At 46.8% G+C, this 16,453-nt stretch overlaps 1 protein-coding gene across 3 annotated transcripts in view; it reads left to right on the forward strand.

The window, feature by feature from the left end:
• The first annotated feature begins 2,143 nt into the window (after positions 1 to 2,143).
• RANBP9 (RAN binding protein 9) overlaps positions 2,144 to 16,453 on the forward strand; it is a 104,991-nt gene continuing 90,681 nt past the window's right edge. Inside the window, exon 1 of one of the 3 annotated variants that reach the window (XM_036349935.1) lies at positions 2,144 to 2,833. In XM_036349935.1, the coding sequence (XP_036205828.1) occupies positions 2,284 to 2,833 (550 nt within the window). In that variant the 5' untranslated portion in view covers positions 2,144 to 2,283. The remainder of the gene's footprint in view (positions 2,834 to 16,453) is intronic. The other 2 variants (XM_036349934.1, XM_036349933.1) reach the window with 2 other exon arrangements.

Consider the following 16,453-nt stretch of genomic DNA (forward strand, 5'->3'; position numbering starts at 1 on the left):
ATCGATGTTTCTCTCTCATCAATGTTTCTAACTATCTCTCTCTCTTCCTCTCTGTAAAAAATCAATAAAATATATTTTAAAAAAATAAAATAAAATGAATGACATTATCAGTGTTCTCTGCCACCTTCAGTATAAGTGCCTGTTTCACAACATCCTCCCCCGAACTGAAATCATTAATTTCTTGAGCTTGCTTGTTTGGAGAAAACCAGTTATTCCTATAAAAAGTTCCCAACAAAATGTCAGATACTTTTATTTCCTCAACCATTCCCAGGATACGTAAAGTTCTACAGTTTCCAAGTGTGCTGACAGGAAAAAAATTACACCTTCACACATAAAACCTTGATGAGAACTTTGAGAAAGTTTGAGTAAGGCTTGGAGTCCATTTATTCTACCTTGGCTAGTCAACATTAAACAGAGATTGGCTTACATTTGATTCATTGTCACTGTAATATTAATGAAAGTTTTAGAACAAGTTAAATACAATGGCAACATTTAAAGTGCAATGACTTGAAAAAGTCATCAAACAATAGATCAAATATTTTTATTAAAGAACAACAGGGGATCTAGTTGGGTAATTGAGAGAGAAATTAGACTAAGTGTCTATTAGTTCTGGCCAGACATTGAGGGCCTTCAGTTCAATCACCATCAAGACAAAATAAAGAATTCTCTATCCAGCAAACTGTTCCTTGCTTATTTGGTCAACTGCCATGATAATATCTTTGGAAGCAAACAAAATATCAGAATTTATGTCATGTAGTTTATACATGTAAGGTCCAATTTTGTCCACTAAGGAAAGGATAACATAAATGGAAGTGGTAAAAACAAAATAGTAATTCTAGGATGGGTCAGAGAGCATCGCTTGGCAGCTTGTGCCAAATTTGGGGACCATGCAAAGCACTCGATTGGGAACTGCAAAGTAGGAAGTCCTATTTTTGACTCTGCTGACCTCAGTGAACATTTCCTGGTTTTAAAACTGAGCACAGCCGGGCTGGCATGGCTCAGTGGTTGAGCAGCTACGTATGAACCAGGAGGTCGCAGTTCAGTTCCTGGTCCGGACACATGCTGGGGTTGTGGGCTCCATCCCCAGTGGAGGGCGTGCAGGAGGCAGCGGATCAATGATTCTCTCTCATCATTGATGTTTCTCTCTCTCTCTCTCTTCCCCTCTGAAATCAATAACAATATATTTTTAAATGAGCACAATTCTTTGCTACCCGAAGAGGCCTGTTATGAAAATTAACGAGCCTATAAAAATGTTTTGATGTCTCTAGGAGCCCTTCCTATAACGTACAAACTGAGCCTTGTCTTCTGACTGCTCTCTGAAGCCGCCGGCGTTGGTGGTGTACCTGTTACACACCCACCACCGTCCGTGCAATAAGGGCCTCGTAAAATTAAGCCACACAATGCTCGCTGTTTTAAGGGGGAGCCTGCCTTCAGGAAAGGTTTCCACCCCCTAATGACAACGTCAAGGTATTGAATACTGAGACGTATCAAGTGGGTTCGTCCGCAGGGAGGCCCACCGGAACCTGTCCCGGGGGGCCCGGGGGCACTCTCCACACTGCTCACCTCGGGACCGGATTCGGGGTCCCCGAGCCCGAGCGCTCCGGAGGCCCCAGCGGGGCTCGATTACTTTCGCCTGGGCGAGCAGCAGCCCCGCCGCTCCAGCGGGAACCCCACGGTGGGGAGGTGGGGCGACGACAACAAAAAGAAGTAAAGTAGGAGGAGGAGATACTGGGGGGCGGGGGGCGAGCTCGGCGGAGGGGGCGGGGACCTCCTCGGGGACCCCCGCGCCGCGTCCGCGAGCCGCCTGCGGGCCGGGGAACGAGCTCCGCCGTTCGGGCCGCGCCCCCACCCCGCCGCCCGGGCCCCGCCGCCGGCGCTTCCCCGCCCCCCGCGCCGCTCGCGCTCGGTGCCGCCCCCTCGCCCAGCGCCGCCCGCGCGCAGCGTCTCGCGCCGGCCTGGCCCGCCCGCCGGGAAACAGCCGCGAGACCAGCGGCCGCAGCGGCTGCCTCCGCGCCCTCCCGCCCGCGCTCCGTCTCGCCTCGCCTCGCCCCGGCCCGGCCCGCGCTCCGCCAACGTTCTTTCGGGCTCCCGGGCCCGCTGCCCACCCGGCCCCGACCCCGACCCCCAACCGTCGCGCTCTCCCTGGGCGCGCGGCCCGCCGCCTGCTTCCGGGGCGGGCGGACTGGGCGCCTGGTGCCGGCGGCCGCAGCGACAGCGCCCCCGGGAAGCGGAGGAGGAAGGAGAGAAGAGGTGGAGGCGGCCGCGGACTGAGTCGCGGCCGGGATGTCCGGGCAGCCGCCGCCGCCGCCGCCGCAGCCACAGCAGCAGCTGCCGCCGCCACCGCCGGCGGCCGTGGCCCCGGTCTCCGGAGTCGTCCTGCCCGCGCCCCCGGCCGTCAGCGCCGGCTCCTCGCCCGCCGGCTCGCCCGGTGGCGGCGCGGGTGGCGGCGGCGGCTTGGGGGCCGCGGCGGCCGCCCTGCTCCTGCACCCGCCGCCGCCGCCGCCGCCGCCCCCGGCCACCGCGGCCCCGCCGCCCCCGCCGCCCCCGCCGCCCGCCTCGGCCGCCAGCGCGCCGCCGGGTCTCGCCGCGGGCCCCGGCCCGGCCGGAGGCGCCCCAGCCCCGGGCCCGGCCCTGGCGGGCAGCAGCGCCGCGGCGCCCTTCCCGCACGGGGACTCGGCCCTGAACGAGCAGGAGAAGGAGCTGCAGCGGCGGCTGAAGCGCCTCTACCCGGCCGTGGACGAGCAGGAGACGCCGCTGCCGCGGTCCTGGAGCCCCAAGGACAAGTTCAGCTACATCGGCCTGTCGCAGAACAACCTGCGGGTGCACTACAAAGGTAGGGGTCCCCGCCGCCTCGTCCGCCCCCGCCCCCCTCCCTCCCTCCGGGCCCGGGCGCCCTCGGAGGGGACTCGCCGCCGCGCTGCTGCCCCGGGGCGGGCCGGGGCCGGGAAGGTGAGTAACCTGCTCCTCGGCGTCACGGGGCGGTCAGCCTGGGCTGGGACTAGGACACCTCGGGGGAAGCCAGCATGACAGGACACGACTCGCTTTCTGATTTCCCCCGGAGATAAATCTTAGGGCCTGGATGGAGGAATCCATGGGCTCGGAGTTGGGTTACATTGTTCTCCAGGTGGCGTGGGTCAGGCGTTCTCTTCTTACCCGGGGGGAGAGAGGCCCGATGCCGAGGTGTAATTGCTAAGGGCGTGCAGGGGTAGACAGGGGGAGGAGTCATCAGTGGGGGACTTTGTCCAAAATTAGGCCAGAGATTTGGGGGGGGGGGGGTAGGGGGCCACAAAGGGACGAGGGGCCCAAGTTTGCAGTCAATGTGTCTTACGGAAGGCAGCTGGGAGGGTAAGAGAGGTGAAACCTCAGGAGTCCGCGTTTTCTTCCGGGAGCAGAAATCTACCACTGCTGATTGGAAATGCCGTATATTTACGATTGGAAATGCCGTATATTTACGTGTTGGCATTATGTGAAGTTTGGTTGAAAACAAGAATTTTTTTTTTTTAAAAAAAAACACGTTATTTAGTATTTTAAAGAAAATTGGCTTGGGTTTTACACCTGCAGTTAAAAAAAAAAAGCCTTAGGCTTGTGCTTGTCTCCCTCTTCCCTCATCAGTGTCTGCTATATTAAAACAAAGCTTCATGCAGATCAGTTTTATATAAAATTATAAGTTGCAATGGGAATTGTAAAAATGTAGCCCAAATTAAGAGCATGCATCAAGTTTACTTGTGTGTGTGGTGGGATGGGGTGGGGTGGCGGGGAGGAACAATCCAATGTATTTGCCTGGAAACAAATCCAATTTTTTAGGCCCCAAACCTGAATCTGGAGCTTTTACATTCAAAGCAGCCTTATTTTGATTGGCTACAAAGGGATGGTTTTAATCAGGTTCTAGTGACATGGATAGAGAGGGTATAAACAATTGTGGTTAAATACTTAAAGTATACAGAAGTGAAATTTAAGAAGAACCTTGACAAATGAGTAACTATTTAATCAGAAAGGAGAATGGGGACAAATCTACCAAATGATTTGACTGCATAGAACCACGTATAAAAATAGGCCTTGTTGAATATTTCTTCTTTTTATTCATAGACCCAGAGAAAAGCTTCCCATATGCTTCTTAACTTAAATGGCTCAAAATTTTAGAATACTGGGCTTTTGTTTTTTTTCTTAAGTTCGGATATTTTGATAATACCCTGTCAAGGCTGTTGTTTAATTTTCTGTTTTAATTTGTGTGAACAGTGAGTGCTGTGTTATGAGGTGTTTACTTCTGATCTGGCGAGCAGAAAGCTTTTTGTTAGACTTGACAAACTTTTTAAATGTATGGTTGATGGTTAATAATTAACTTACAAAAGTCAGAAGCAGAAGATATGGAAGAGTATTGAACAAAGAGTTCTAGCTTTCCTGAATTCTGCAGTCATTTGTGATTTTAGGCATGTTACAAAACAGGGCATCAGTTTCTTTCCCTGCCTGATGAGGGAGTGGAGCTGGATGGCTGGGAAGGAAATTTCCAGCTCTGAATTTCCATGATATCTAAGATGCGTGATTACAGTTTATTTAGCACTGTAACATGGTTTGATTAGTTTTACTAACTCCTTTTACATGAAGTTGATGATTTAGGTCAGAGAAAAGTTCATGCTTGTGTGAAATTGGTTGGCGTTTGGAATATTTATGACACTGCTGTCTCAATTATTTTTCTTGTTGGCCTCTGTATTACTTTCTGTTGTGTAAGACTAAGTAAGATTCACTTTCTGGAAACTTCACTCTTTTATAATCATAAACCATTATTTCCGGAAGAACAGATTTTGTTATTTGTCATCCTTTTGCTCTCATCCCTTTCTTTCTCCCCTTTGTCTCTCCCTTCCCCCTTGATGCAACCACAGTCTCTTTTTCCCCCCTTCTACTGCCTCTTCCTCTTGTCTTGTTATTTTAATGTGTTGGGTGTTTTTCTTCCTGTTGTTTTTCTGAGTGGATCACACCAAAAGTACTGGGCAACTCTGTCCCAGTAATAAAGGAAGGGAGAAAAGGGGAAGTGTAATAGGTCGTGGGTAAGTAAAACTTTGAAGTCCCAAAATAAGCAGAGTTAATTTTATTTAACCTATCATTGTGCTGCATTGTTTTTACCTAAGCATTTTGAGACACATTTGACATTAATAACTACTGTTCACAAAGTTTTTTTGCATATTACAGAATTTTAAAGGATTGATAATTATTTTCCAGAATGAGAATTATCCTTACCTTTGAAATAGAAATATCTTGGTTTCTTTTGCTCTGACCACTTTCTGTTTTTAAGAGTTTATTCTTTTAAGTTGGAATTACTGTTTTTGGTCGCAGTGTGTGGTTCCTTAAGTGACCTGAAGGGATTAATAATAAATAATGCCAGGCAAATAGACAAAGTTGTTTGGATTGCAGAGAAATAGGGTGTGTATTCTGTACGTTAAAAAAACAACAAACCCACAACAAAACCTTTTGCTTAGCAGTTTCACACCAACTATTGAAATACTCAGGTACGTTTCTTTCCTTTTTACAGTTGTCAGCTTTGAATAAATACAAATATGACAAGTTTAGACTTAAGTTATAATGATAACTTTATTCCAACTTAAAGCATTTTCATGAATTTGCTTTGATTACCAGAAATGTTTTCAGTTACAGATTTCATTTTTATATTTGTGAAGTTATCACTCTTTGGATATTTTATAAAGCATTTTGATAGAAGTAGATTTGGGCAAGGTGGTGGAATTCTCATTTTAGATCTGAGAAAGAGGTTAGATTTTGCCAGTCACAGTTAAGCCAGGATTGAAACTTGTTTTCACAGATTCTAAATGTAGCTCTTTCCACTATACCAAATTGCCTATTTCAATTTGTGTGAGATTTTTAAGTATCTCAAGTAGGTAAAATTCATTGATCATATTTAGAACTTTTTGAAGAATAGTTGACATTAAAACTACTTCTGGAGAAAAGTGTTACCTGGATCACACTAATGCCATGGAAGAGTCCAGACACCTTGATTATGCTAATTTAGGGCAGCTTAGAAGATGAGTGTAAGTTGGGAATGGTAGGAAGCAATGAAATAGTGGATTGCATTTTTAATTTAAAGCATTATTAACAGTATCTAACCAAATAGGTTTATCTTTTGGTATGCCCAATTTCCCTCCCCCTCAATATCAACTACCATTAGACCTAAGTTTAATTGCTTATCTGCTTTCTTTCACTTCTTAAGGTTGAACAAATACCTCAATAAATATTTGCTTGCCTGCCAATACAAATGTCCTATAAGAATTATGGGGGTGATATAAAATTGCTCCTCAAAAATCAAGGAATTTAAAAACCAAACTGAGCATTTCCCAGATTTTTGGGAAATTTAGCTTTAAAAATACCAGTTGATAATTTGAAAGACTCAAGTGAGTCTAATAATCATATTTGCAGTAAAATAGACAATAGTAATGATAATTCATTGAGCAGTTGCTGTTTAGCAGATACCCTGCTAGACATCTTCTATAATAATAAAAGGGTAATATGCTAATTAGACCGGACATCATTCCGGACATCCTTCCTGACAAAGCTGGGGGAAGCCAGCCCGGGTCCCAGGTGTCTGCGGGCGGTGGGAGGAGGGAAACCTGGGTCTGGGTGCCAGGGGGAAGCTGGTGCTGGCAGCCGGGGGAAGAAAGGCCTACTCTTGCATGAATTTTCATGCATCGGGTCTTCAGTCTATATATATAAAACCCTGGTCAACTGCTTGACAGGTTGCTGTGACGTTCACTGACCACCAGGGGGCAGACGCTCAATACAGGAGCTGCCCCCTGGTGGTCAGTGCGCTCCCACAGTGGGAGCACTGCTCAGCTGACTGATGGGCGCCAGATGTTGGGCTCATGGCTGGCAAGTGCAGCTGCGCTGGCTCGAGCCTCGCCTACCTCCATGGCAGCGCTACCAAGTGGTAGCAGAGGCGTGTGCCATGGGGCTGGGATAAGGGGAGTGGCGTGGCGCCGGACTCTGGCTTGGGCTCCTCCCCAGCCACCTGCCACTTTGTGCACTACTACATTCCTCAGGGGATGTCGGACTGCTGGTTTCAGCCTGATCTGTGGGGATCGGGCCGAAACCCGCAGTCCAACATTCCCCAAGGGCTTCCGGATTGTGAGAGGGCGCAGGCCAGGCTGAGGGACCCCACCGTGCGTGAATCTCTCTGTGCGCCGGTCCTCTAGTTTGTGTATATGCCTTGATCTCTATTTACTTATTTTTTCATTTATTCAGCAACCTTTTAGTGAGTGTTTGTTTACATTGTGCAAGGTTCTGGGCACTCAGAGGTGCATGCAATACTGTCTTTTTATTCAAAGAGCACCAAGGACATGATGTGGTAAAGGAAGTGTTACAAAGAGCACACGTTGGAGGGCAGGAGAAGTTCTACTCAGGCTGACATTGGAAGGGATGAAGTTGGTGTCAGGGATAGCTTTTAGAGGGGATGAGGCTAGTGGTCAGTCTTAAAAGATAAGTAGTCTGTAGGGGAAGAGGAGGGGTTAGGTATTACAAGTAAGAAAGCACGGAGAATTCTTGTATATCTTTGGAACTACAAGCAGTTTTGGGTGATTGGAATTTAAGTGTGCAACAAGGAGCAGCTGGAAAAAGATTGTGAGAGGCCTTATAGAATATTTTATTGAGCTTAGATCTTATTCTGTAGGAGATGAATCATTAAAGGATTTTAAATAGGAAGTGACTGGTTCATATTTTCATTTTTGTCAGATTACACAATAATTAAAAGATAGATTCAACAGGTACAATATTGGGTATATCAAACCCATTTAGAAGACTGTTCCAGCAGACCACATCAGAAATACAGTGTGGCCTTGACTTACGAGTGTCCCAACTAACGAGTTTTTCGAGATACAAGCCGTCTTTCGGCCGATTTTTTGCTTTGAGTTGCGAGCTAAAATTCGGGTTACGAGCCAGCTTCAGATACCCCACCGCTAGTTGGCACAGCGAAGGTCACAGTGAACCCCACTACATCAGCCCAGCATCACGTGTCTCACTCGTTCACTTTAAGATTTGACATACGAGTAATTTGAGTTACGAGCTCCGTCACGGAATGAATTAAACTCGTAAGTCAAGGCCCCACTGTAAGGATCTGAACTTGATCAGTGGTAGGGGTGGAGAAGAACAAACATAGTTGTAACGTTTTAAAGTAGCACTGACAGGATAGAATGGGATGATGGAGAGAGAAATCAAAGTTGATGGTTGGGTTTCTGGCTCTGTTAGGTTCTTGCAAGGAACCATGAATCAAATAATAATTGTAAGAAGTATATAATAATAAAAGGGCAATATGCTAATTAGACCGGATGTCATTCTGGATGTCCTTCCTGACGAAGCCAGGGCTGGAGGGAAGCCAGCTGGGTCCCAGGTGCCTGAGGGCAGCCCAGGGGAAGCCAGCCTGGGTCCCGGGTGCCTGCAGGTAGCCTGGGGGAAGCCAGCTCAGGTCTTGGGTGCCTGTGGGCAGCCCGGGGAAAGCCAGCCCGGGTGCCTGCCAGCGGCCGGAGTAGAGAAGCCCGGGTCCTGGATGCTGGAGGGAAGCCAGGGCTGGCAGCCGGGGGTAGGAAGGCCTAGTCTTGCATGAATTTTCATGCATCAGGCCTCTAGTTACAATATATTTGAAGATAAGTAAAAATGGAAATCTTAGCCATGGGATCTGACTTCATGGAAACCAGAAAAAGCCAAAGAAGCAAGCCTTACACAAAGAAGAGGTCTTCTGGGTTAAGGTGGCTCCAGTAATCACAACAGCTGGAGTTCATGGTTTGTTACTTTATTCCCCTTCTAAAGTGACTCAGCTGCAGTCACTAGTTTCTCGTTTTATTACTTCTCTTTTTTTCTCTTGACTTATTCTTTCCTTCCTATTTCAAATTCCTGAGAGACTTGCCAAGTTGGTCTTGCTAATTGTCATCATTCTTCATTGGCATAGCTTTTCGTTATTTGCTGTGGTGTGAATTGGTGACTTTCAATGTCAGGTGTTGACATGTATTGAATCAGCTGTAGGGGTGTGAGGGTAGTAATATATACTAATAAAAGGGCAATATGCAAATTGGTCAGGATGCCCTCATGCAATGACCAAACAGCCAGCTGCATGTGGTGAGCAGGTCGGCAAGGGGGGCAGTGAGGAGTGACCAGGCCAGCAGGGGGGGGACGGTTAGGGACGATCAGGCTGGCAGGCAGAGGTGGTTAGGGGTGATCAGGCTAGCGGGGGGGGGGGGGCAGTTAGGGGCGATCAGGCAGGCAGGAAGGTGAGCAGTTAGGAGCCATCGGTCCTGGATTGCGAGAGGAATGTCTGACTGCCTGGTGAAAGAAATAAACTTACAAGTCCAGGAAGCGCAATCCCAGGGATTGGGCCTAAACGGCAGTCGACATCCTCCGAGGGGTCCTGGATTGGAGAGGGTGCAGGCTGGACTGAGGGGACTCCCCCATCCCATGCACGAATTTCATGCAACGGGCCTCTAGGGATATATAAAACATCCTCCTAGCACAAAGGATGGTCTGGGCTCTACTTCTTTCAGTAGAGAAGTGTGTAAGGCAGATTGGCAGGGACCATTATTGCCTGAAGCTTGGGAGAGGTCCAGGTCATGACTGATTTGGGAATTACCTCTTGGTAGTTGGAACTCTGGGAGTGTATGAAAAGAGTAAGTGAAGTGAGAAGAGCAGTGGGTCAAAGATGGCATCCTGAGCAACACTAACATGAAAAGACTGGATGGATCCCAAGAAGGAATAGTTAAGAGGGACCTGGAAAGAGGAGTGTGGTGTCACAGAAGCTGAGCAGAGGAGTATCAGAAATGAAGTGCTCTTTGGTGTCAATTGCAACAGATAGGTTTAGTGAAATAGGCACAGAAAATTTTCCACTGAATTTGGAAATTAGATTATTGTGATCTCAGGGAGAACAGTTTGAATTGAGTGGTGGGGGAAAAATCAGAATAAACAGAAGGGACCAAGCAGAGAGAAAGTGAATATAGATTACTCTTGAGAAATATAGATGAGGAAAGAGGTTAGGGAGTGCCTAGAGGAGGATTGAGGTTAAATCAGGTTTGTGTGTTTTTTAAATTAATTAATTAATTAATTTTAATTTTATTATTTAAAAAAAATCTTTATTCAGATTATTACAGTTGTTCCTCTTTTCCCCCCCATAGCTCCCCTCCAACTGGTTCCCACCCCCCCTGCCTTTACCCCCCCCCACTGTCCTTGTCCATAGGTGTACGATTTTTGTCCAGTCTCTTTTTGCACCCCCCTTCCCTCCCCAAGAATTCTCAGTCCGCTCCCTTTCTATGCCCCTGATTCTATTGTATTGACCATTCTGTTTGTCAGATTTTTTATTCACTTGATTTTTAGATTCACTTGTTGATAGATACGTATTTGTTGTCACTTTGTTGTTCATAATTTTTATCTTTACCTTTTTCTTCTTCCTCTTCTTAGAGAATACCCTTCAGCATTTCATATAATACTGGTTTGGTGGTGATGAACTCCTTTAGCTTTTTCTTATCTGTGAAGCTCTTTATTTGACCTTCAATTCTGAATGATAGCTTTGCTGGGTAGAGTAATCTTGGTTGTAGGTTCTTGGTATTCATCACTTTGAATATTTCCTGCCACTCCCTTCTGGCCTGCATAGTTTCTGTTGAGAAATCAGCTGACAGTCGTATGGGTACTCCCTTGTAGGTAACTGACTTTCTTTTTCTTGCTGCTTTTAAGAGTCTCTCTCTGTCTTTTGCCCTTGGCATTTTAGTTATGATGTGTTTTGGTGTGGTCCTCTTTGGATTCCTTTTGTTTGGGGTTCTCTGCGCTTCCTGGACTTGTAAGTCTATTTCTTTCAGCAGGTAGGGGAAGTTTTCTGTCATTATTTCTTCAAATAGGTTTTCAATATCTTGCTCTCTTTCTTCTTCTGGCACCCCTATAATTCGGATGTTGGTAGGCTTGAAGTTGTCCCAGAGCCTCCTGGCACTATCTTCATATTTTTGTATTCTTTTTTCCTTTTGCTTTTCCGGTTGGGTGTTTTTTGCTACTTTGTATTTCAAATCTTTGACTTGATTCTTGGGATCCTCTGGTCTGCTGTTGGATCTCTGTATATTATTCTTTATTTCAATCACTGTATGCTTAATTTCTAATTGGTCCTTTTTCATATCCTTGAGGGTCTCACTAAATTTCTCAGAGGTTTCTAGAAGATTCTTGAGTAACCTTATAACCGTGGTTTTGAACTCTATATCCAGTAGTTTGCTTTCCTCCATTTCTTTCATTTGTGACCTGTTTCTTTGTCTCCACATTTTGGCTGCTTCCCTGTGTTGATAGAGTGGCTTTGTGTGCTAGGTGTCCTATAAAGCCCAGTGGCTCAGCCTCCCCAATTACCTGAGGTGGACACTCTTGGTGCACCCCTTTGTGGGCTGGGTGCACAGTCTTGTAGTTAAGCCTTGATTGCTGTTGGTATCACTGAGTGGAATTGACCTCCAGGTCAATTGGCTGTGAAGACCAGTTGTGTCTACAATGGGAGAACTTCTGTGCTGGAGACACCCTTATGGGGCAGGACTTGCTTCAGTGGGGCTTTGGCGCTCACTGAGTCTGCCCAGGTTTTTAGGCGGAGAAAGACCAGGCCATTCATATGCAAACGCCTCTGCGTACAGCTTGGGTGGGGTTGTAAATTGGGTGGGGCGGCGTCTCAGGGAATCACTGGGGTCGAGCAAAACGCAATGGCTGCCAGTCTGCTCTGCCTCGGAGAGGTCCTGGGGTCTGTGTCCCGCAGCCCTGTGCAGGAACAATGACCGCTGCAAGCACCTCTGCGAGAAAGCCGCCCTCACGTTCCGGCCCGATGCCAGACAGTCCAGTTTCTCTCCGTATGAGTCTGGGTCCCCAAATTCTCACCTGGAACTGTAGTTCAGAGCAGTTGGGAGCTTGTTTCTCCCTCCCGACTGAAAAAGACAAGAGCGTACCCAGCTGCCAGCCTCTTTCGCATGAGCCTCCATACCTCCACACTTCCACCCCACTGCACCTCCTACCGGACTTAGTGCGCTTTTCCCTTTCCTTCTAGTTGTAGAATTTCCACTCAGCCAACCTTCTTGTGGTTCTGGATGGTATTCGTTTTGTCTTTTAGTTGTAGTTTTGTTTTTGTTTTTTTTTTTAAAATATATTTTATTGATTTTTTACAGAGAGGAAGGGAGAGAGATAGAGAGTCAGAAACATCGATGAGAGAGAAACATCGATCAGCCGCCTCCTGCACATCCCCCACTGGGGATGTGCCCGCAACCCAGGTACATGCCCTTGACCGGAATCGAACCTGGGACCTTTCAGTCCATAGGCCGACGCTCTATCCACTGAGCCAAACCGGTTTTGGCTTTTAGTTGTAGTTTTAATGTGGTAGTGCATGACAGCAAATTCAGGTTTTGTCTTTTAGTTGTAGTTTTAATGTGGTAGTGCATGGCAGCAAATTCAGGTGTTTACCTATGCGGCCATCTTGGTTGTCTCTAGGTCTGTGGTTTTAAATAGGTCTGTGTTTTGTTTTTTAATGACTGGCTAATAGTGGAGTTACATTGTACCTGGCAATTAGCTTCTAATGTCAGCATGTAAGATGAAAATCCACATAATCCAAAATTATCCCTAAAATCCCCTTTAGAAAGTACTGTTAGAGACTACTACATCATTTCTAAGTAAGTTTCATTTTAGTTTGTCTGTGTAGATAAAACTGAAGAGACATAAGTTAGATGAGAGTAAGATGTCAGTCCAAGGTATGGCATCCCAATAAATGTATACAAAATTTAACGCATTTTAACAAATAATTACTAACTGTACTTGTTTTTATTACATTAAAAACTTTTTTTAAAAGTTCATTATGCTCACCACCAACCTCAGTGCATTATTGACAGTGATTTATACCACAGGAGCATATACAGTGTGGGGCAAAAGTAGGTTTACAGGAGTTTTTTAATACATTAATGAATAATAATCCTATATAATAAAAGGGTAATATGCAAATTGACCCTAACAGCAGAAAGACTGGGAATGACTGGTCACTATGACACACACTGACAACCAGGGGACAGACGCTTAATGCAGGAGCTGCCCCCTGGTGGTCAGTGCGCTCCTACAGGGGGAACTGTGCTTAGCCACAAGCCAGGCTGACGGCTGCCAGTACAGCGGTGGTGGTGGGAACCTCTCCTGCCTCCTCAGCAGTGCTAAGGATGTCTGACTGCAACTTAGGCCTGCTTCCCGCTGGCAAGTGGACATCCCCGAGGGCTCCCAGGCTGCCAGAGTGATGTCTGACTGCCAGCTTAGGCCCAATCCCCTGGGGAGCGGGCCTAAGCCAGCAGGTGTTCATCCCCTGAGGGGTCCCAGACTGTGAGAGGGCACAGGCTGGGCTGAGGGAACTCCCCTCCCCCGAGTGCACAAATTTTTGTGCACTGGGCCTCTAGTACAAGAATAAACTCTGTTTTGCATACTCACTACTATAAACCTACTTTTGCCCTACCCTACATTTTATGAAAAGTGTATACATTTTTTGAGACTGTGTTCTTATAGATTGAGAAGGAAAGTAAAGAGAGAAACGATGAAAATACAACTTGGAAGGCTGTAAGCAAGGGCCTAGAGCAGTGGTTCTCAACCTTCTGGCCCTTTAAATACAGTTCCTCATGTTGTAACCCGACCATAAAATTATTTTCGTTGCTACTTCATAACTGTAATGTTGCTACTGTTATGAATCGTAATGTAAATTCTGATATACAGGATGGTCTTAGGCGACCCCTGTGAAAGGGTCATTCGACTGCCAAAGGGGTCACAACCCATAGGTTGAGTACCGCTGGCCTAGAGCGAGGAAAGTAGTTCAGGAGCACAGGATGGTTTTTCTTGAAGAGGAGTGCATGCTATTCACTTTGATAATAGTGGAAGAGGTGAAGAATGTTATGAGACTGATGCGCTGCCCACTGCGCCAAGAGGGTCGCCATGAGAATGTTATGGATACAGACCAATTTGTAATAGGAAAGTAGAGGATAGAACTCATGACCATATATCATGGTGGAGTCCCATTTAAGTCCTGTTTTATGATAAAAACTAGAGGCCTGGTGCAAAAAAATTTGTGCACTTGGCGGGGTGGGGTCCCTCAGCCCGGCCTGTGCCCTCTTGCAGTCTGGGACCCCTCAGGGGATGAACACCTGCTGGCTTAGGCCCACTCCCCAGGGAATTGGGCGTAAGCTGACAGTCAGACATCACTCTGGCAGCCCGGGAGCCCTCGGGGGATATCCACTTGCCAGCAGGGAGCAGACCTAAGCTGCAGTCGGACATCCTTAGCACTGCTGAGGAGGCGGGAGAGGCTCCCACCACCACCTCTGTACTGGCAGCCATCAGCCTGGCTTGTGGCTGAGCACAGCTCCCCCTGTGGGAGTGCACTGACCACCAGGGGGCAGCTCTTGCATTAAGCGTCTGCCCCCTGGTTGTCAGTGTGTGTCATAGTGACCAGTCATTCCCAGTCGTTCTGCTGTTAGGGTCAGTTTGCAAATTACCCTTTTATTATATAGGATAGAGGCCTGGTGCATGGGTTGAGGCCAGCTGGTTTGCCCTGAAGGGTGTCCTGGATCAAGGTGGGGGTCCCGCTGGAGTGCCTGGCCAGCCTGGGTGAGGGGCTGATGACTGTTTGCAGGCTGGTCACACCCCCTTCAGGGTCGGGGTCCCCCCTGGGGTGTCTGGCCAGCTTGGATGAGGGACTGATGGCTGTTTGCAGGCTGGTCAAGCCCCTCCCAGTGGGGATCCTCACCCCATGGAGGTTTGGCCAGCCTGGGTGAGGGGTTGAGGGCCGTTTTCAGGCTGGCCAAGCCCCCCAGCGACGGAAGCTCCCAGCCTCTCCTTTTTTTTGTTTTTCTTTTTTATTCTGGGACTTATTTACCTTCTATAATTGAAACTTTGTTGCATTCAGTGGAGCTCAGAGCCAGCCGGGAAGTTTGGCTTCCTCCATCACTGGAGCAACCAAGCCTCCTGCTCGCTTCAGCTTCGTGGCTGCTGGCCACCATCTTGGTTGGGTTAATTTGCATATAGTCGCTCTGATTGGCTGGTGGGCATGGCTTATGGCGTAGCGAGGTTATGGTCAATTTGCATGTTTGTCTTTTATTAGATTAGATAGTCAAGGTAGTGTGCTCACCGAGTTCGAGTAGTGGGCTTAAAGTGAATGGTGAAAATGTGGGCTAGACACAGAGGGGAATGGGGAACAAACTCAAGATTTCTGAGTGTATTGTTGATAGCAGTGGGAGAGCCCAGCTGACTTTGTAAGAGTGGGTCTTTGCAAGATTGTTGGACTTTATTCAGCGGAGGCCAAATGCTCAGAGCAGGAGTTAGGGAAGGGAGATTATAGTATTGATCTAAGGCTGTGGTTTTGCTGGTGGGGTGTGATGAAAGGACAGGCATCTGAGGAAAATCAAGGCTATTTGGGAGCTTTTAAGTGATTACCATGTAAGCCCATCCTGGGGGAGGAAAAAGGAAGATAAAAACAAACCAAGAAAGGGTCCAGGGAATTGGAATTCCTTTGATGTTGGAAAGTATAGAAGTGAAGTCTTTAGAAACAGGAGAAGATAGGGTGGTGTGTCCTAGGGGAAAGTATAGGCATTTCTGCTGTAATGCCAAAAATGTGTTACTGGAGAAAACCCCATGTTTTCCACAAAATTACACTCTAAAAGTAGCAGGGCTTATGGGAAAAAGAAGGCTGTGCAGACCACTTAAAACCTGTGGAACTTTGTAACCAGAAACTACAAAAATAATAGTCCTAATAAAATATAAGCCCAGTTAAATTTCCACTGGCATTTGTGCCCAATATTACACTGGCTGCTGATCCTTCACATCCTTTAGCCTCAGGGTTTGGGCTTCCTTCTTAGAGATGTGAGCACTTGACAGCTCTAATCAAAAATAAAAATCTGATTCGGGATTTAGTATTTTTCACTTTTTTTTTTAAACAGAGGAAATACCTACCTTTAGCGATTAGAATGGCTAAAATCCAAAGAAAACCTGGCAATGCTAATTGTTGGGGAGGATGCAGAGCAACAGGAACTCTCAGACATTGCTGGTGGGAATGCAAAGTGATACCACCACTTTGGAAGATGGTTTGGCAGTTTTAACAAAGCTAAACATAGTTTTACCATATGATCCATCAATTCAGCTCCTTGTTATTTAGTCAACTGATTTGAAAACTTATGCCCACACAAATACCTGCACATGAATGTTCATAGCAGGTTTTCTCATAATTGCCCCAAACAAGCAACAAAGATGCTTTTCCGTAGGTGAATGGATAAACCCTGGTATATCCATACAATAAAATATTATTTAGTGATAAAAAGAAATGAGCTACCCATCCATGCAAAGACACAGTGGATCTTTTTTTTTTTTTTTTTAAATATATTTTATTGATTTTTTACAGAAAGGAAGGGAGAGAGATAGAGAGTTAGAAACATCGATGAGAGAGAAACATCGATCAGCT

Source organism: Myotis myotis, unplaced genomic scaffold, assembly GCF_014108235.1.
Source record: "Myotis myotis isolate mMyoMyo1 unplaced genomic scaffold, mMyoMyo1.p scaffold_m19_p_2, whole genome shotgun sequence".
Lineage (NCBI taxonomy): Eukaryota > Metazoa > Chordata > Mammalia > Chiroptera > Vespertilionidae > Myotis > Myotis myotis.